Source organism: Scleropages formosus, chromosome 24 (genome assembly GCF_900964775.1).
Source record: "Scleropages formosus chromosome 24, fSclFor1.1, whole genome shotgun sequence".
Classification (NCBI taxonomy): Eukaryota; Metazoa; Chordata; class Actinopteri; order Osteoglossiformes; family Osteoglossidae; genus Scleropages; species Scleropages formosus.
This window is the reverse complement of record NC_041829.1, coordinates 19,058,300-19,079,707: the sequence shown is the minus strand read 5'-3', so window position 1 is coordinate 19,079,707 and position 21,408 is coordinate 19,058,300. Positions and strand designations below refer to the sequence as shown.

At 44.4% G+C, this 21,408-nt stretch overlaps 1 protein-coding gene across 2 annotated transcripts; it reads right to left on the bottom strand.

Annotated features, from left to right (window-relative positions):
* Positions 1–6,916: 6,916 nt before the first annotated feature.
* chst3a (carbohydrate (chondroitin 6) sulfotransferase 3a) lies at positions 6,917–20,080 on the bottom strand. Of its 2 annotated transcripts, none has more exons than XM_018760884.1 (3): positions 19,746–20,080; positions 9,777–9,996; positions 6,917–9,558 (listed from the first exon to the last, which is right to left on the bottom strand). In XM_018760884.1, exons 2-3 carry the CDS (start codon positions 9,854–9,856, stop codon positions 8,331–8,333), a joined length of 1,308 nt encoding a protein of 435 aa, XP_018616400.1. In that variant the 5' UTR covers positions 9,857–9,996; positions 19,746–20,080; the 3' UTR covers positions 6,917–8,330. The 2 variants fall into 2 exon arrangements, with proteins under 2 accessions (XP_018616400.1, XP_018616399.1); XM_018760883.1 differs by lacking the exon at positions 19,746–20,080 and adding an exon at positions 10,160–10,280.
* Positions 20,081–21,408: the final 1,328 nt, after the last annotated feature.

Here is a 21,408-nt window from a genome sequence, read left to right as displayed (position 1 = left end):
AATATATATACTTTTTTCTCTTTCCCCCGCAAACAAACGCTTATTAAGGGAGACTAACAAACACTGAAACATGAGCGGTTTGACCAGAACAGAGGCGCCCATTGACTATGTGGACCTAACCGTTGCTGGCACACAGCGCTCATGGGCAAGTAATATGAAGAACGGGCTGAAACCGATAGCTGGGTCAGAAACATCCCGGCTTGGGATCTGTGCCGAGCAGCGCCGAGATGGTTTATCTAGGCCGACACAAACCCTTTGACCGCTGCGGTCAGAGCAGTTCAAACACGTCTTCTCCATTTACCAGCTTTGTGGCATTTTTGCTCTGAACGTGCGGAGCTCCCCATGCATTTGAAAGGTATTATTTTTAAATAACCCACTCTAGCTTAGAAACAGAGATGGCGACTATGAGGACACTTGGATAGGAGAGCGTGCAAGAGATGACTAGAAATGACCGGATTCTGGACGGAGAAATTCCACGTTGTCGCTTTACTCGACAAGTATTCAGGGTGGCGGCTCAACGCCCTCTCACTAGCCCGCTGTTCCAGTCGCATCAGCTCCTCTTTCCTTTCATGGTCATCTGCATTTTCACCTGAATGAGACTCAAAAGGTGTGTACAGCTGGCTTTTTGACCAGGAGTTCTGTGCTACAGGCCCGCTGGTGGGAATGGAGCATCAGCTCTGCCATCATGAAGTGTACGCGTCCTCTCCACGTCAGTCTGCTTTCCTACGAGCGGTGTAACTCTTACTTACTCTGGTACTTACTCTGGTCATTGGTGTAATTGGAGTTACTCTGGCTTCTGAAAGCACTGAAGACACATGCGGCTAGGATGCTTTAGTGAGTCTAAATCACGAGTGAGTATATCTGTGCGTTGTTTGTGCGGGTGCCACCGGTAAACTATACCGTATACACACAGTGTATGTGTGGGTATGGGTGGTAACACAGAATCCAGTCACATCCCATCTCTCTCCTTCTGCTTCTCTGTTCAGGATGACAGGAACTCAGTCCAAATAAGAAGTTAACAAAAATTAATAGGTGGAAGTCATACAGGGAGCTTGGAAATGTTCTTCTGGATGTAAAACTGCAGCTGTTGGAAGAAAATAAACTCCCCAGTTCTTTTTTTTGCTGGTACAGTGCTGCATGAAAGTGTGTGAAGCCCCTGCGTGCCTTAGTTTTACCACGAAACGGTTATTTAATGAAAATCAGCGTGTCTCATGTGACATAATAGGTGTGTGATGACCGGTTCCATATGTTGCTTTGGAGGAAATCGTGTGTGTGGTAGAAACACACAAGTAGCGCAGGTGTGAAAATAAGTGAAGCCCAAGTTGAACTGGTCACACCAAGTAGGTAAGTAGAGTTGGGGGTGTAAATCATGGTCATTTATTCATTTCATAGGTTTATTTTAAGATTTAATATTTAAATTTCACGCATTTATTTTAGTATTATAATATATATAAGATAATGACTATCCCTATAGGGTTCACATATTGTCAGGCAGCACTGTTATACACAAAATTAATTCACATACAAACTTTTTATCAGTAGGGTCAAATGCGAGACATTATTCAGTAAAGAGAAAAGGACATTTAGAAAGAAAACTTTCCTTTTTTGAGAGATTGTTGGAACATTTTTGCTTATGCAGTCTTTTTTAAATCCAAGCGCTCCGAAAATTCAAATAAATGTGTTTTATCTTCATAGTTTTGGCTCGTATTCGTCCCTGTTATCTCTGTCACAAGGCCGGAGGGAAAAGGAAAAGATCAGGAAAGGAAAACAGATGGAGACAGTCAACGTCAAACAAGAAAGTCCATTTGTTCGCTTTTAGTTCAGGAATGAACTTTGTTCAGGAGATGAAAACCACTTCAGATCATTTTGGTGTCACAAAACAGTTAATCATTCAGAACAAACATCGGGGGTGTAGAAAGAAATAACAAAAATATCCAAATTACTGTCATTGTCATTTCCTTAAAGATGCATATTGTGAAATGCAAAAACCATAAAAAATCTTTGGTATTATGTCTTCTCATGACAGTGAGTAAATATTACTGTGTTCCAATGACAGTGACCCGTTTTGTTTGGATATGAGCACTTTTTGCTTTTCAGAACTACTTCGTTGGGTGTAAGATCTGCCAGTCGAAGGAGCAAACCGCTGAAACGGTGTTCGTGTCTTTCCAAGCAACGTTGGACGCGTATTGAAATTCACTTAACCTTTTAAATGTTTTGAGGGCACTGCTTTGTTCTTGCTGGTTATAGCATTCGATGTGACCTACATTTTCACATCGTATGAAATTCCGATCCGCCGAAAGTGATGGACGGATGACAGGACCGTTTTATGGTCTGCGAGCCCGAGCACAGAGTCAAGGGTCACTGGCATATGTCATATAAACTCACTTCCTATCCAGATAATCTTTTTTTTAACAACCAATGTTTATTCAAATGTAGAACTGGAACATTTTTTTCTAAACACTAAAGTTTACCGTGATGGAAGTAGCTACTTAGGAAAAAGCTGTCGCAAACTAAACGTAACGTGTTCTGATCACGCAGGCCGGACCGCTGTCTATAGCTGTCCAACTGGGACTTCGGCACTTCCTGACCTCCCCCCGGTGTCACATGTTCAGGTAATACCAAATTATTTCGGATCCAAATTGTATTTGACCAAAGATAAAAATACCGCACAACTGCATCATGGGAAACTTTCATTGTGGTCATACATGAAAGAGCAGGGTACGTCTGGTTTCAGTCAGTCATGAGGGACATCATGGAGAGCCACACTATGGAAAAAACATTTTCATTTTTTCATATCATTAACACATCAGTGCATAGTGTCAGTATATACGTATATATACAGTAAATATATATAAAGGTTTAAAATAGCCAGTGATGATTTATCTCTTCATGCTGTGGGGAACTTCCACATTTTTGCTTATAGACCAAAATAGAGATGTCCGAAGAGTCAGATAAGAAGCAGCTGTCGGTAGGCGGACCCAGCTACTCATTTAGAAACACAGTTACTGGACCAGTTCAGATCCAAAAAGCATATGTGGTCAAGGGACTTCCTTTGGTTCAGAAGTACAAACCTTTGGCTTTGTCTCTGTCATATGTCTTATTTATGGCACCAACGATGAAGCGTAACGGTCCAATTCTGTCGCGGGACTCCTGTTGTTGTAAAACTAAACACGTGGTAAACTCGTTCCGTGTTCCTTTCTCCGTCCTGCAGTAGAATTTGTTCAACACATCATTAAGCTTTTAATATGGTGCATTTTTAACATTATACTGAACATTGGCATTGGAGGGCACACTTATTCATTGCAGGTACAAACAAGAGAACACAAAGCTCATAATTACTCACCCCCCTCCTCAAGGGTGATTCTTAATCAGAAAGACATGAATCACGGGAAATAATGCAGCCAAAGAAGGTGTTCTTATGAAACGATGATGATTTATTCATAAGAAGATTATTGCAAGGTGAGTATATAAACAGAGAAACAGTTTTAACCCGTTTCCTTTTTTCACATCGCTGTGCAGTGGTGCAGATGATGCCCGCAAGGATTACATGTTTGTACTTTTTAAATAACAAAACACAAAATAGTATGGTACCATAAAGAAACAACGGACTCAGTCGTGGCCGGTCCCAAATATCCTAGGACCCTGGGGATGATGCTTATAAAAAGAGATCTCTGAATTGCAAAGCAACATAAATGCAAAGAACAAGTATCTGTAAAGCAATGGCCTGACAAAAAAAAAGTGCAATTATCATAAAAGGTCAAATGAAACCAGAGACCAATTGCTGACCATATTTTAAAAATACATACAGTAGGGCAAATTCAACAAGCAGAACTGCAATCACATAGAATTATGCGTCACGAAAACCTCTAAGAAGGCCGTAGTTTGTGAGGGGAACTCCAACACGTGGGTCAGTAATCTCTGAAATAAACTGTGGCTGTGAGAAAAGAAGAAAATGCAAAATAAGGAAGTAGCTGGTGGCAGGAAACTAGACTGATTTTTTAATATCTTGCAGACCACAGAGAGAAGTTTTTCACCATAACAGTGATCTGATCAAGATACATACACACTTTTCTCCAAAGCAACTTGCAATTATTTACCCATTTACTCAGCTAGGTAATTTTACTGGAGTAATTCAGGGTAAGTAAGGCAGCAGCTCTAACCACTTACCCACCAGTTACCACCTTCAACCAACCCAACCTGTCTGCTGCTCTAACAGCTCTGCTATGCAACGAACAGTTTGCGCTGCTTACCGACAAACAACCTGATACTTAAGGGTTTGGACTCCTTCTCGGCTGTTCGCCGATACCGGTATGCGACCCAATGACCTTTTGTTGCGAGTGCTCTCTGGCAGCCTCTTGAATAGCTCAGTCGCTGTGCCTGTTTGCTGAATAACAGTTTGTCCTCACAGGTATTTCCCTCTGTAATCCTCAGACAAAAGCGTTCCCCAACAATGCATCCACCGTGAACAATTCACGCCCCGAAGCCCTTCATCTGTGCCGTCTTCCAACTCTTTATCTTCAACTCTGACGGTGTCCAGGCCCATCGCAAGATGTGTGATAAAAAAGAGGCTTAATGAATTGAGGTTTTACGTAATGGCGTAAGGAGGTTTAATAACGAAGAATTTGGAAGCTTGTATCCTGGGGAGGTCAGTGTGTCTCTTGGGTTCTGAGGAACTGCAGTGGGTAAGTATCATTATTTCAGTTCCATCCTTTTTGGGGTCCCTTCAAACAACATTAGATTCTCACACGAATGAGAATGAGTTTTTTGGGAAATGTTCGATTCTGGCTTCGGTTCGTATACAGGTGCTTCCTCAAAGAGGTCCTTCCACTCAGCTGGGTTTGTTCATATTTTTGGTTCACAGACCCTATGAGGACACCAGCCATTAACAGCGTACGTTTTAAGGCCGGTAAGAAGAAAGGCTTCAGCCGTCAGGCCCGATGTCAGCAGCAGACAGTAATCCACTGCAGGGTGTGAACAAATTGAACTAACGAGTGAAAGAAGAAATAATAAGTCCAGCGATACAGCTCATAATTGGACTTTGAGATCGAAAACAAAAATATTGGAGTCTTATTAATAACGCTTGGCTCAAACGTGAAGAATATCCATGTTGATCCTGCGCTATAATTGATGTAGTTTGCTCTTCGGTAGGCCTCCTCCTTCTGTCTGGAGCTCATCTAGCAGTGCCATGAGACCGAGAGCTCTGAATTTGGTCTACCAGCATAGCCGAGCTCAGCTCACACCCTAATGAGACATTCCTGGTATGATGGTGTGTCCTTAGAGTCAGGAAACAGTGAAGGAACAACAAATATACTGCTTGGTTAAATAAGACAGAAGAGGTTTGAATTCAGTTGATGTTTTTCTCCAAAGAGATCTACAATGTTAAGATACTTACAATTATTTACCCATTTATACAGCTGGGTCATTTTTACTAGAGCAATTTAGGTAAGTACTCTGCTCAAGGGTACTACAGCCAGAGGTGGGATTCGAACCTATTACCTTTGGGTCTGAAGGCAGCAGCGTCAACCAGCTGCCCCAAGTCAAAAGGGTTTGTGCGATTCGTCAAAACTGCCCATTTGGTTTCTGCCCATTTTTTACTGCGGTTCAGATGACAGAGTGCCCCTCTGGCCTCCTCCACTTTGCCGGATTATTTCGGTCCCCACAGCTTTGTGGCGGGACACAATATAATAGGGCGGCAGGGTGGAGTTTCACCCTCTTTTCTCGAAAGGGAAAATAAGGCTTTAATTCAGCAGAAAGCGGTTTCTATACTCTGTATTTGCCCGTCGCACGGCAAGACCCCACCCTCATACTTTCAACAATTTACGGCACTATTAGAGCCCTCGAACCCCCCAGTCTTAGTCTTTCAGCTTTTCTCCTCAAGGTCCTGGTTACGCTCAACTGAGAGCCTCTGTGGAACTTGGGAGCGAGATGTTTATTTGCATGTTTAAAAATGGCGCAGTACAAGCGGAACCTCTCTAAATGTGTTTGCACTCTTCGTTTCTAACATTTATAACTTCTTCATCGACCCTTTCCGCAAGCGATGTGCTCGGTCCTAAAAGGTGAAGGAACATGGTTGGATTCGGTGAGCTCCAGTCCAGTCTGGAATAGGTTCCTGCAGAAAGAGAGACCCACAGGGGGGCGCGGTCTAAGATCGAGCTCCTCGTGCATCGCGAGGAGAGGGAGGAGGCTCTAGGACGGGTCGTCCAAGTCCAAGTGTCCGGGCGAGTTCCCCTCCTGCGATTGTGTGGGAGGGTGCGGTCAGGTAGGAGAAAACCAAGCCACACCACAATTAAATGAGAAGTGGGGGAAAATTACTATGCTGCAAAGTCTTAAATAGCAAAGCCAGTACAGTAGTTAACAACACAGGGCTTGCGCAGCTGTCCCGGCACAGTTGTTCCTCCTCGAAGACAAGGACGTCGGTTTGGGATAAATACAAACACATGTTGCGGGCAGGGCATGAGAAGCCAGAATAAGAATCTCTCTGAATTCACTTCTATAAAAAAAGTTATCATTTTGTAAATGTCTGCGACAAACCCCAAACCAGAAAGTGTACAGCAGTGCTGAACCAGCCTCTCTAAAACCGTGTTTTCTTTTTATGTCTCGCGTTAAATCATGGGATTTAACAACAAATCCAGTGGACTTTGATGATCTTGTGTTGATACAGTTTTCCCTGTAGGTTTTTCCTTGTTTCTGTGGCCGCTACAGCACCGTTCTCAAACAAAACAGCTCTAAATTACTTCTTACTCAGATGTTTAAATTCGGAATTTTGCACGAACATGGTAGTTCACCGTTTCCGTCACACAACACATTACATTTCACAGTAAAGCTTCTTCAGAAAAGGAAATGTAAAATTTACATACAAAATACAATTAAATATTTTGCACCTTTGCGTACTATGAAACAAATTATTTCGCAGCAGTAAAACTTTCTTTTTAGACATCATTTATTCAGAGAAGCCCTTGGATGAGCAGAGGAGCATTAGATATTCGGTATGGAAATTGGAAAATGACATGGAATTTTTCCCCATCTCACTCGAGCTCTTAAGGCTCTCCTGAGCATGAAACAGCATGACAAAGCCATCTTTGTCCAAGAAGTCTTAATGGATTCTCAAGGAGTAATCCTCCGTGATTTTCCCCAAACTATGTAACAGAAATAAAAACACACAAAAAAATGTCCTCTTGGCAAGCGGTCAAATGATTCATCAGAAATTTCCCTCGAATCACCAGGAATTTTGCGTTTGAAATAAACAGAACACAAATCTGTGAAAGTCATCCATGGTTACAAAGCTTCGCTTATTATAATAATTATTTTTAACCATTACCCTACATGGACTGAACACACAAGCTGCATGGAATCAACAGACAGCATGTGAAACTATGGATTTTAACACCCAGCTAGATGAAAATTAAAATTGGGATAAAATCGGAACAATTCTGCAAACCAGCTGCAGACGAAATGTTATTGCGGACACACCGAATACGTTCCAGAATCGAGTGTCCCCCCGTGACCTCCAGAGCTTCCAAATCTCCATCTTGAGTTACACGCCTTCCTAAATACAAGTCTCCTTCTAAACAAGAAAGGGGCTGTTCAGTGGGGATCTCTGAAGTTCCACAAATAATTTTTCCATGATGTATAATCACAGCAGTACAGTATAATCACCTTCTAAATTCCCTTAAATAAGTTACAAAAATATGAACCACCACTTTAAACCAATAAAATGTCACACATAAAGCTAAACTTACAGTAGCTCTTGCTGATGCTTCTTAACGTTCCCTTTAAAAAAAAAGTCCCACTTACGACTGAAAAAAAAAGCAATATTATTTAGCTTTGTCTTAATTCAAGTTTAGTTTTTGGTAATCAAAAAAGCAGCGTCATCAAATATAAAATTTGTAATGATAGTGCAGCAGAGCCACATACTTTAGCAAAAACCTCTACTGGTTTTGCGATATTACCAATAAGCTCAGCATGCTTTTTCATTTGTTTATTTCTGAATTTATTTCTGTAATGCAGACAAAAATAAAATTATTCAAATAATTTTAACTTCCACTCAAATATCAAAAACTTTCAAAAATCGGCCTTCTGAAGATTCTGAAGATTTTTCATTTATTATCTCTGATAATTCAAGTTTTCCAAAAGCATTCATTTTGTGTTTTGCATGTTATGGAGGTCACTCTGATTTTGACTCCCTACATAATTTCTGCATATATTTTTCATACAGTTTATTAGTCCCTCTAGACTTGTGAATATCAAAGAATCATTCCTTTGTTCCAACTTTCTTGGTTTTGTCCTTCAAGCAAATGAAGACGTTGTGAAGAAGAGCAGTCAGTGAACTGCTATCGGAACGTGAATGTCTTTTCCTCCAGCAAACTGATGGACTTGTCCAATAGCGTCGCTTCATTGTTCACGAATCGATAGCCGAACAGCTTCATCGTGGACCCGCAGACCTTCTGCACCACTTGGGCCAACTTGAACGGGATGCTAAACCTCCACTTCTCCACCTGCTCCGAAGAGTTCTTCTGCGTTGAGTAGACGCCGCTGGCTTCCTTTGAAGCTTGCGTATTCTTAAGGATCCATTCCTTCACCTGAGAAGTGAACGGTATCCCAGTGAACCTGTACATCTCTGCTGCTTTTTGCATGGGGTACCTGGCTATGTCCTCGTAACGCACCAGCATATAACGATGCTGCAGCCATGCCGGCTGCCTCAGGCCCACCTCTGCCGACATGCGAACGTTGTCGCAGTTGCCCTTAAGCTTTTTCACCTCGTCGTCATCAACAGGCACGTCGCCATCCACAGCCCACTTCTTCCAGTTCTTATATTTGGCCGAGAAGGCCACCATTCGGGAGGCCAAGATGGCCCGTGGGTCACGCACAAGCTGGATGAACTTGATGTCGAGAAGGGGATTCTCCACAAGCGGGCGCAGCGTCTCCAGCTGGCGCACACGCACCGTCTTGATGGCCCGGTGCTCCTTCTGATGGCACGACTCTGAAGCCAGCGTGAAGTTTAGGGGCCCACAACGGCGCGTCTTGCAGTGGTACCGCTCAAAGACTTTCTTCACAAAGGGAGTGCACACAGGCTCCTCGCACAAGGAGCTGCTGGACTCCCTACGGAACAGGGCCGTGGTGATGTGGTCCACCGGAGGTGGGTCAATGAAGCTCTCCAGCAAGGAGAAGTCACACAGGAACAGCTGCTCGAGCACATCCCTGTAAGCCTTGGCCGAGACCGTGGCGTTGGTCCCCCCACTCTCCAGAGTCATGGCCCTCTCCACGTGCCAGAGAGGCTCAAAAAGGTAGAACATGTTACTACCCTGCTGGTTGAAAAACTCTCCCACAAAGGATGAGCCGGTTCTGGTGGTGGTCATCAAAAGGATGTGCTTCCTCCCACCCCGGAGGGCTTCCAGGCGTTCGGTGTAGTTCTCCAGACGCCTCTTGAGGTGCATGAAGGCCGAGTCCAGCTCGCTAAGAGATGAGTAGGAGCCGTTCTGCTTCAAGAGGGCAAGGCCTGAAACATTGGAGGGCAGAGGGGTCTGAGGAGTCTGCCATGGGGTGAGCTTATCGGAGACCCTGAAAGTAGACGTGTTGAGGTTAGAGAGAGAAAAATCGTACTGACAGCTGAGAAACACTAAGGTACTAAGGTTCAGTACCAAGCCAACAGAAGGTGGACTCATTACACAACCCAAGGGCAACTGGCACTGTGAGACATCAGATAGTTTCCAGAAACAGAGCGGCTAAAGCTAAAGGTAAAGCTAAACCAAAGTGCACAGTGGCAGTGTCAGATTTACCTGGAGATGATGTTGTTTTCCTTTTCAATGATGACGAGTGCCACGATAAACACCAAAGAGACAGTGTACTTGAACCTCATTCTTGATTGCAGTTGTGGTGAAACGTTTCGCAGAATCCAGCTTAACACTTCATTGCAGAAGAAAAGGCTTCCAAAGCTGCACGTTCAAAGCATGAATCAAGTCCTTTCTTTGAGTTTCTCGTTGCAGATTTGACGTCATCCTGCAATAAAAAAATTAAAATTTAGTAGACGTGTAGAAGAGTAAATACGAAATAACTGAACTTCTGAATCTTAGGAGTAGCGCAGATGATGCCTTTTCTTGTCCTTGTTCGGTTGTCCTGTTTCAGAATTCCCAGAGGCTGCCTTAGAAAATTCAAAACTAACCTAAGAAGACGAAGCTGAGCTGTATGTAACGGTCGCCGTACTTCAGGAGTCCGTAAGATCCACACTTTTCCTCCAGTTTCCGTGCAACCCAACTCGGCCACCACCTGCCCGTGACCTGGACTGGAGAGTTCATCCGCTCTGAATGGGAGCAACGGAGCCCTTTCTACGACCCCCTCCCCCGTACCTTTTCCATCACCCTCCCCCACGGCTGGCCGGCTGGCACTCGGGGGGGCGGCTATCACATCACGATGGCAAGAGCTGCCCAGCTGGAGCACTTTCTGCACCCTAAAAATATCCGTAGCGCAACCATTCCCTGGGGAATGTGTGTGTTATTGTGCACAACACCACCTCGAGAACACTTCCACTAACCAGACAAACACTACCACATGAAAACATCCAACTCCTGCACCAGGTTTGTGGCTTCTGTGAGAAATGGGGTAGAATTAAACATTAATCCGTTCAATTTTCCTTCCACCGAGGTTATTCCGGTAAAATCGTCCCTCGAGCAGAGAGCAAACAGGCTTAAAGCAGACGTGAAAAAAACAGCAAAACGGGAATCTCTGTCCTAACTTCATACGGGGAGGGGGGCTGCGGTCAGCTCCCCGGTTCGAAATTCGACACCCCCATCAGCACAGGACTCCTCTGTGTGCGAGGTGAAAGCTGCCATCTTCTCCTCCACGCAATCAACGAAAGGAGATGCGGCCAGAGCCGAGAATCACGCCACGTATATGACAACAGCAGATGTGTGGGGAGCTCAGAGATGCGCACAGAGCACGGAAGGCCTGCTGAGACTCCACTCCAAGGCCAAGAAGTTTCAGCCCAAAACCAAACAGCTGTTAAGAAAACGCCCAGACAAAATAATTTATAAATGGGTACATCAAACCGAGACACTACTGATAATCTCATGACCCGTTAAAGGACAGCATGTAAGATGTTATGGAACATTTTTCCACTCCAAAACAAATACCGGACGCAAGCAGAGTTGGCAGACCGTTTAAATCCGAAAACTACTTGAGTCTGGATGGTGGGACTGCTTCTTTTGGGTCGATCTGTCCAGTAGCGCTCATGTGACACTCTCTACATGAAGCCAGCGAGGTCAGACTCTGCAGATGAGCTTGCAAAACAGATCCCGCGAGGTGCACTGTGAACGGGACTGCTCTCGGGTTACTCTGTGGTGTTCCAACAAAAAGAGCCACGCGGCCCAAATTGGAGGGAATGCCGCACAATCGTAAGCGCTATGAATGTTGCACTCAACTAATGTGTGTTTTGAAACAAAAGGGTGTCATACAGCTGCTGGAACCAGCGATTTGGCTGATCCTCGCAGCTTTCATGCTGGACACCAATATTTACCGTCTGGGCTACCCGACTATGAGGGACGATGAATGGTTTGCCTGTAATTTGCCGTGCAGCACAAAGCTACCTCAAGACAGAAAGAGTATTTTAACCGTGCGGGAAGGCCACTTGTCAAAGCAGTGCTTGATATTTGCTTGATCCTGGGATAAGTTAGTAGAATTTATGGGGGAAACGTTGCATGACTTAAACTTTGTTACGAGTCGGATCAGCGTCTTCTCGTTCCACCCACTAAACCAAAGCGCTTTGACATTAACAGCACAAAACCACACTCGAAGCCCGCCAAACAAGCACCGTCACAAACTGGCCAGGCTTCAAATTTGTGATCGCATCGAACGCAAATGTCAGCAGTAAAGGGACGTGCTTATTGGTGCTGCATTTGGACCCAAAAGTCAAAGGTTTGAAAGCCACTTCTAGCTGTAGTAGCCTTCACCATGGTACTTACCCTCAGTTGTTCCAGTGAAAGTACCCCACTGTATAAATGGGTAAATAATTGTAAGCAGCTGAACATTACAAGCAGCATTGGAGAAAAGTGTCAGCTAAATGAGCAATTATAAGTATTTTTTTCTGGCAGGGCCAAATCCAAATTGCTGCTCCATGATATGGACACTCAACGTTCTGAAAGTCCACTCATTTTTCTCCAGAGATATTAACTTCTTTACCCAAATGTGGTGGACTCACACACAAGGAGTCCAAAGTCAAAACTCAAATGGTTCTTGGTCTTGGCCCAGATGTGGTGGAAAGAACTCCCCCCAGTCCCTCAAGACTTCTGCACCCCATCCAAGAGTCAGGAAAAGTTATAAAACTCAACTCTTTTGGACCCATTTCCCTCTCGAGTTGCAAACAGTTGTGCCGATTAGTCCTTCGCCATCAGTCACTTTTACCGACGTAGCACCGCTTGTTGCACTGCTATGAAGAGGTACCTGAATATGTGTGTGTTCTGATATCAATCAAACAAGCTGTGTTTCAGTAATAATGTATTTGTGCAATTCCTTCAGGTTTGAAGTTTATACCTCTCTGTCCCTCGACCCATATGAGCCCTCTGTCTCCTGTGAGACGCTCTTTTATTTACCTTGATTTCAACGTTGCTTTGGGGAAAAGCATCTGCTAAACAAATACAGTAGATGTAAACGTGAATTCAACCATCAGTCCTGTTGGTGAGCAGAACTTCAGAAAGGAGAACCATCCTTGCTGGTGGTGAACTCTTGTTCAGCTGCAGTTTCACAAGCAAAGCCCTTGGAAGTGAAAAACACTTGTAGCGCCTCGATGCCATCTGCGTGACGGGCCGACTTTAGAGCGCTCCTGCAAACAGTCTCCAGGCTAAACAGAAAGGCAACTGAATGGCATCTCTGTGAAACCCTCCGAGAGGGATTAGGTCGGGGGCCGAAACTTGGGAGGCAGGCTGAGCCCGTCTCGGTGTGAATCGGCCTGCTGTTATAGAGCCTGAACAGCAAAAACCTTGTCATGTTCCACGCAGGTTCCAGTGTGAACACACACACACACACGCCACTGTGAGCTTTGAATTTGTGTGGTTTTCCTTCATGGTAGTATATGCAGCCTTCATTTTTGCAGTAATGTTACTTACATTTATATATTTATCAGACACTTTTCTCCAAAGCAACTTCTAATGGACACTATGTAATATTATCAGCCCACACACCTTATTCACCACGGTGACTTACACTGCTAGATACCCTGCTTACACTGGGTCATTCATCCATACATCAGTGGAACACACACACACTCTCTGTCACTCACACACTATGGGTGAACCTGAACAGCATGTCTTTGGACTGTGGGAAGAAACCAGAGCACTCAGAGGAAACCCACGCAGACACGCGGAGAACATTCAAACTCCATACAGACTGAGCGGGGATCGAACCCACGTTCACTCGCACCACCCAGGTGCTGTGAGACATCAGCGCTACTCGCCGTGCCACCCCACGTAAAGTAAAGTAAAGTTATTTTGTATACTTTACCATCTGCTGAAACACACACACACACACACACACACATTTTCAGAACCGCTTGTCCCATACAGGGTCACGGGGAACCGGAGCCTACCCGGCAACACAGGGCGTAAGGCCGAAGGGGGAAGGGGACACACCCAGGACGGGACGCCAGTCCACCACAAGGCACCCCAAGGGGGATTCGAACCCCAGACCCACCAGAGAGCAGGACTGTGGTCCAACCCACTGCGCCACCGCACCCCCCTCTGCTGAAACATGAATGAGTAAATCAGATGAGAGCACAAGTGAAGAAGCCGGCATTTTTCAGACGTCTACAGTGTCCATAATCCATAATCCCTTTATGATAGCTGAGCACACAGAGGGCACCATTCAGAGTTAATTTTCAGACAAATCAATTTAAAGGCATCTCTCAGTGGTAGAACAAACTGAACATATGAATGAATATGTCCAGGACAAGAGAAGTGAAATAATGCCGTCAAAAGCGACACCTGATGTCGTCCACTGGAAATGTAATCAGGAAATACAGGTTTTAAAAGGCAACATTCCGATGAGACGTGACTGTTACCGTAAAAATTTACAGCTGATACCATACCAGCATGAAGTAATGTTCTCAGTAAATGAGGTCTAGCTTTATCCTTTATTAATGAAGGTGATTGAAACCCATGCCCTTGGTTTACTCACTTTTAATCCAAAAGCAAACTGTGGGATTCGGATGAGAGCTACACATGTCGGTTGGTAAAATAGTTAACATTAAAAAAAGGTCTTAAAGGGAACTGCGTGGCAGCGAATAATTTATTATATGTAAGATAATACAAACGAGTTTTCTGAGCTTATTATTCAGCAGCCAGCAACCTGTCAGGTAAGAGAAACACAAGCAAGGCTATTTAAATATTCAGGACTCACTGGAGCGCAAATTTGATGACGTGCCCAAGCAGGCACTGCTATCACTCTGCTTACAAATTGCTTTCATGACTGCTTTCAGGGCCCTTCGTGGCACCAGGAAGCATTAATGTGGTGTCCGAAAAACTAAATGTTTCAGCAGAGCAGAAATCTACTTGAATCTACTTGAAATGGGAATTATACTCTGCATATATAGACATATACACACACACAGACACACACACACACACTTACAAAACACTTTATTAGAATACCTGTACACCTGCAGATTCATACAATTATCTAATCAGCCAATGATGTGGCAGCAGCAAAATACATAAAAATCATAAAATCACAAAATCATGCAGATATGGGTCAGGAGCTTCAGTTAATGTTCACATCAAACAGAAGAAAGGTGAAAAAATGTGATCTCAGTCATTTTGACCGTGGCATGATTGTTGGTGCCAGATGGGCTGGTTTGAGTACAGGTGGCCCCCGATTTATGATGGTTTGACTTAACGACTTTTCGACTTTACAATGGTGAGCTGGCAATATTCAGTAGAAACTGTATTTCGAATTCTGAATTTTGATTTTTCCAGGCAAGCGATATGCGGTGCGATATCCTCTCGCATTGCTGGACAGCGGCAGCGATCCGCACCTCCCAATCTGTCGCTCAGAAGTGTGTATTAGGTGTATTAAATGCATTTCCAACTTATGATATTTTCCACTTATGATGGGTTTCGTGGAATGTAACCCCATTGCAAATTGGGGACCACCTGTATTTCTGTAAATGCTAGTCTCCTGGGGTGTTCACACACAACAATTTCTAGAGTTTACTCAGAATAATGAAAAAAACAAAAAACAGCTAGCGAGCGGCAGTTTCGTAGACGGAAATGCCTTGTTGATGGGAGATCAGAGGATAATGGCCAGACTGATTCGAGGTGACAGAAAGGCTAGTGCAACTCAGGTAACCACTCTTTACAACTGTAGTGAGCAGAAAAGCATCTTAGAATGCACAACACATCAAGCCTTGGGGTGGATAGTCTACAACAGCAGAAGACCACATTGGGTTCTATTCCTGTCAGCAAAGAGCAGAAAGCTGAGGCTGCAGACCAGGCTACATAGCCTGGTCTGATGAATCTTGATTTCTGCCAAGACACACAGATGGTAAGGTCAAAATCTGGCAACATGAATCCATGGACCCAGCCTGCCTTGTGTCAACAGTCCAGGGTGGTGGTGGTGGTGTAATGTTGTGGGGACTGTTTTCTCAGCACACTTTGGGCTCATTAATACCAATCAATAATTGCTTTAATGCCACAGCCTATCAGAGTATTGTTGCTGATCATGTGCGTCCCTTTATGGCCATGACTTACCCATCTTCTAATGGCAGCTGACAAATCTGCAGAAATTGCGGGACGCAATCATGTCAACATGGACCAGAATATCAAAGGAATGTTTCCAACATCTTGCAGAATCTGTGCCACCAAGAATTGAGGCTGTTTTGAGAGCAAAGGGAGGCCCTACCTAGTATTAGTATAGTGTTCCTAATAATGTGCTCAGTGAGTATGTGTGTGTGTATAAATTATATTGCATATAATACAATATTGCTAAAAATAATACACATATTATATCTCATTGTTAAAAATTAACATTGGTTGTTAAAATCCTCCCTTTGTTTTAATGTCAGTTTAGGACAAAAGAATTTCTTTGCTATATTATCCCTCTATTTTTTCCTACAGGACACCATGTGTTGGCTATGGCTGCAGCCTTGTACCTTGGAAGACATACAGTAGGTGCAAATCCCACCTCCGGCTGCACTACCCTTGGTCAAGGTGTTTACCCTGACATTCTACAACTGTATAATCATGGACATTATTGTACGACACTCTGCAGTAAAGTACCTACTAACTGAGTAAGTAACTAAAAAATAACAAAATGCACTTATACCTCAGTGTCTTTTAGTGATGTAGTGCATGTAATGAGTTTGCTCTCTCAATTTTCTTATAAAAAGTTCAAAATGAATTTGCTGATACTATAGGTGCAAAACAAACTGGTTCACGGAGGGGACTTGGGTTTCCCCCGGCCATGTACACTTAGAAAGTATTTCATAATAAAAATCATGTGTTTGCAGTACAATGGTATATTTGCTCACTTTCAGAAAATCCATTTCTTTAATCAGTCAATCAGAGAACCAATTTCTTCCTCCCACAAAGAGCACACTGACATGTTTGGCAGCATATATAGCACCTCCTCTCCTCCTGTGAATTTCAGATAGGAGAATTACAACCCATGTGCACACGTTTCACTGTGCCTTGATGATCAGACGACAGCTGTTTTGCTATCGAAGGGGCTGCTTTCATATAATTGTAGAGTGCAGTTTGAAGCGTTGCGTGTGCATGACACCCCCGTTCCACCACGTTGGCACTGACTGGTACGAGCTCTGCAGAGCACGGTTCCTCTTTTGCGTGCCATGTCTTGCCCCACAACAGGGTGAGGCAGTCACCCATTGTTGCCAGACAAGGTGCAGTCGCAGCCCCAGGACTCACTGAGACTTGACTAGTACTTCAGCTGCTACTGAGGATTGTAACAAAACTGCTTGCCAGCAATGAGCTTGAAAATGACTGTGAAAAAGGTTCCCAAAAACTGTACAGTTTGCCTTTAGACAGTAGGTCTAAACATCCATCCCTTCACTGTCAACAACAGCTTTTTCAGTGAAGGGTCGTGGTGGTGCGGAGCCTATCGTAGACAGATGCGCTGTGAGGCAGGGTACGCCCTGGACAGGACTCTGTCGTGGAATTCGGTTCGAATGGACACACAGTCTCATACCTCAAAGCCTTATTTCTTCCCAGTGTCTGTACAAACAGCACGTTGGGAGGCAGCTCCAAAGAGAGGTTCCCCGAACAGTGCATCTCATACATATATATGTGTTATGCTACAAGGGAGTGGACATGAATATTCATAAGTGGAAAACTACCATCAGGGAACATGAGTGGCAGGTGTACATCTATGTGAGTACTATCTACAAGACTTGACCTTCCCCTACACCCCAACCAGACCGCTACGCTCTTCCACATCTGGCCGCTTGGTGGTCCCACAAATGAAAGGTAAAGCGCAAAGGTTCTCGGTTCTGGCCCCATTGTGGTGGAACAACCTCCCCCTCTCACTCAGAACTGCTGAATTTTTATCCACATTTAAAAAGGGTCTTAAAACTCACCTCTTCCAGACTCACTTGACCCATCATCTCTTAAGTTCATGTAAGGTGTAAGAGTTCATGCACTATAACTTTAAGACGATGCCCAGATAAACCTTTACACAGCTACTAACGTAAATGTTTATATGTAACGTAACTGTAACGTAAATTTTTATATGTATCCGAACAAAAATCAGGACTTGTCGATATTCTGATAAAGTTTTATGCAGTTACTCATGTTATGAACGTTGGTTCATATGGTGGAAAGAAACAAACTAACTGCACTTAATCACACGACTGCATCTAAGTGTCTCTTCCTGCAAATGTAATGAACACACTGTATTTTCTATGAGATGTCCGTCGCTTTGGAGAAAAGCATCTCATAAATGAATATCTGTAAATGTAAATGGTTAGGGTTGAAACAGCCTGAACGAGGTACCTTGCAGGTAGCGCTGAGATATGAAGAAGAGAGGGGTCCAAGCAACAGCACCCTACCCTAACCCTTGGCTAGATAACAGCAGTCCCATGTCATGCTCAGTGTGATTCCATGAGACCAAAGTGAAAATATCTTTTTCATCATAATTTAATCTCTGAACTTCATCAAGTCCACTGCAGAGCACTGACACACACACACACACACACACACACAGAGTTACACACTGGGGGAAGTTAACCCGAAACATGTCTTTGGGAGGAATCCTAAACACGCAAACGCTATGCAAACTGCACAAGGACTGAGCAGGATTCGAACCCATGCCCAAACCCAGAGCACAGGAGCTGACACCAGCAAGAGCCACTGCGTCACCACCACGCAGCCCCGAAAATCTGAATATAGCCATGAAAAATACATAAAATTATTTACAGGACCAGAAATAGCATCACAGTGGGTATACCTGCAATGAAGTATAGTGAATTTTAATTACCCACTAAGTAGGGTAAAAATGGACCTGGATAAAAAATAAAAAAAGACCTTGGATACAGTTCTCGGTCTGACACAATCGACGTTTCAAAGCGGATGCACAGCCTCCAGTCGCCGCTGCACAAGAACCGCAAGATGCTGGTCGCACGTGGGAGGGGGATGTGAGGTCTGCACCCTTGACTGAAATAATTACCACGGAGCCGAACCACGCAAATGGTCTCAGCATGTTTTCTCTCCCCTTATAAACCGCATGGCCCAAAAAAAGCCAGGTCTGCAGGAAACGCCACCGACACAGTCTTATATGGTGGTCCTCTGTTGCACTTCCACCTTCAAAGCACAAGTTTCCGGTTTACTTGCCAGAACGAGCACCGCTCTTGTTGCACAACCAAAGTTACTTTGGTAAACATCCAATCCTATGAATGGAAAATAGGTGAAAGCTGTAAAATTCAGAAAACGTGTGTGATCTGTTTTCTGTTAAATGTGTTTCGTGCTCTTTTTTTTTTTTTCCCAGGACTTGGATAGGTGGCTTTGTGTACAGGAAAATAAGAAAGTATGTCTTAGGGTAGTCTAGTCTGGTTTAATGAGATTTAGTGTGGTTTACTGCGGTTTCTGTGGACATGACACTTGGATACCAGCACTGGCATTATGAAAATGCCAAGTACTGGTGCACCTTCCATGTGCAGAACCGGAATCGTGCAGTTGTGGGTCGGGACCTCATTTCTGCAGTGCAGTTCTTTGTGAATTTTTCTTCGAAAAGATGCTATTTGCCCCAACGGCAGGGGGTCGAGGCCCCGCTTTCATTCGAACGTCTAACGAAAACCAGCTCTCTCACTTTTTACCTCTGGACCTACAGGGTGCAACACACGGTGAGAGCGTTTAACACCCAGCGCAGTTCTTCACCATGTTTCTGGTAACCAGTCAGTCGGACATGCAGCTCAAGCCAAGTGAACGTCACATTGTCTTATTTAAATAAAACCTTTCATCCCACTGTGTAAAGTGAGGATCATACAATTTCTTACCAGCACATGTCTGAAAAGTACTTATATAGTAATATAATAGTACCTAGCAGTGGTATAACTTGTCAAGTCCTGTGGGAGGAAAGGTGGTAAAATATTTTATACCTGTGCTATACCGGCGTAATATAAGTACTAGTATAATAGGTGGTGATGTAAAATACTATAACACCCCCCCAACCCCATCCCACTCGACTGTCTAATAACCCTGATGGGATTTCTAAGTAGCCCAAGGGGCGTCAAAGGTTTTGTTCCAGAAGCTGACCTGCGTGTCCCGGCTCTTCGGGCTGCGAACCCATGACGACGTGGTGCCTCCCGCGCGCATCCTGGTCCGACTACATGTCCGCGGAGATCGCGTCCCGCCACCGGACGACAGAGAGACCCCCGGTCCGTCCCTCCCCACTCATGAGTCTCATCTTCCCGACGGGACAGGACCGGTCCACGTGTCTGGGCTGCGCTGCCACTCGCCGAGCATCGCGCACGCGGGGCTGTCCGAGTCCCAGTGCCCTTACTGCAGTAATACCGTGGTAAAACGCGCCGTTCTCCGCGGAACAGTAAACACCGGCAGCGCGGTATCAATCAGTCGCTCCAAGTGCGGAGTCTCCTGCGCGGATGTGTAACCCCCCCCCCGGCCGTACCGACTCCGTCCCCCTTGGGGGGTGTCACGTGACGTTGCACTTTTTTTTGCACAAGGAGCTCACTGTGAGGTGGAGGTGTCGCTGCGCGTGTGCTGCTCCAACTCATTTCCCTTCCCTTGCACATATATGCGTACGTGTGTGTTATACTGTATATGCGTGTGTTATATATATATAATAATATACGTCTGTGTGTGTGTTATGTATATTATTATACGTGTGTGAAAGAGAGAGAGACAGAGAAAAGACTGAACCTTTTATCTGTTTTCCCGCAGGTAACTGTATGATCTTCATTAATAATAACTGATAATAACAAGTAAACTCACACACACACACCTAACATTTTACACGTCCGTGTCTGTATCGAAGAAATGGCAGAGAGAGAAAGAGATTTTTGATGGAAGACCTATGTGAACCTGTGGGGTGTGAGCACTCTGCTGTACTCTGATGTACTCTGCTGTACTGTACTCTACTGTACTGTATTGTTATTTCATACAAGTTACATTAAATTACTAAAGACTGAAATTCTGCCACCTGGTGCTCAGCGTCAAAATGCACAGATTTAAAATGTACCTGTAACTAAATCCGTATGAATCTCGTGTTTCCGGCTTTTTTGTTACACGCACAAAGCAAAGGGGGTGAAAAATGTCGATTTCTTTTTTTTAAAACAATACATTCGCATTTATTAAAATCATGTGCCGTGGTAACCGTTACCGTACTTTGTACTAGTGGGAACTTGAAAATGATCACGTGTCGCGTCCTTTGAGGGTCGAGGGGGTCGGAGATAATGACGGATTGGCGCCCCTTCCTTCCTAGAATCTACCCTGGGGAGTCTAGCCTTGCGCCCTGCAGGTGCGTTCACGATGGGTGCCGGACCACCGCGACCCTCTATTGGACACGTGCTTCCCGTTACTGAGGGGAGCACGTCCAGCGTACGGCTATAGCGGCGTATTTTACGCTTATTAAAATATATTAGCAGAAATATATACACATTCAAATATAGTGTACCGAAGTGATTATGTTGAAGTCCGTTGCTGCGTGTTAACACTGCGCTGTGGTATAACACCGTGATGTCAGAAGCCCTGGGAGCAATACCGACAGTGGACACTAGAGGGCATCGGTTGCCTCCTCCTGAGTGAACCAGAGCACCTGGTTCCCGTTATTAAATTAGGCAATTAGGCAATCAAAATAATCGAAGAGGACTTCATTGATAGGAGATACTGCCACCTGGAAGTAGAATCTCAACCAGAGCGCCTAAGTGCTTACTCAGCCTTTCTACACTGCACTTTATAC

Bases quoted from the DNA above. Each gene is read 5' to 3' on its own strand.
- chst3a (XM_018760884.1), bottom strand. From the start codon at position 9,856: ATGAGGTTCAAGTACACTGTCTCTTTGGTGTTTATCGTGGCACTCGTC. The intron at 9,559-9,776 runs GTAAATCTGACA...GTCTACTTTCAG, and splicing joins GAAAACAACATCATCTCCAG to GGTCTCCGATAAGCTCACCC.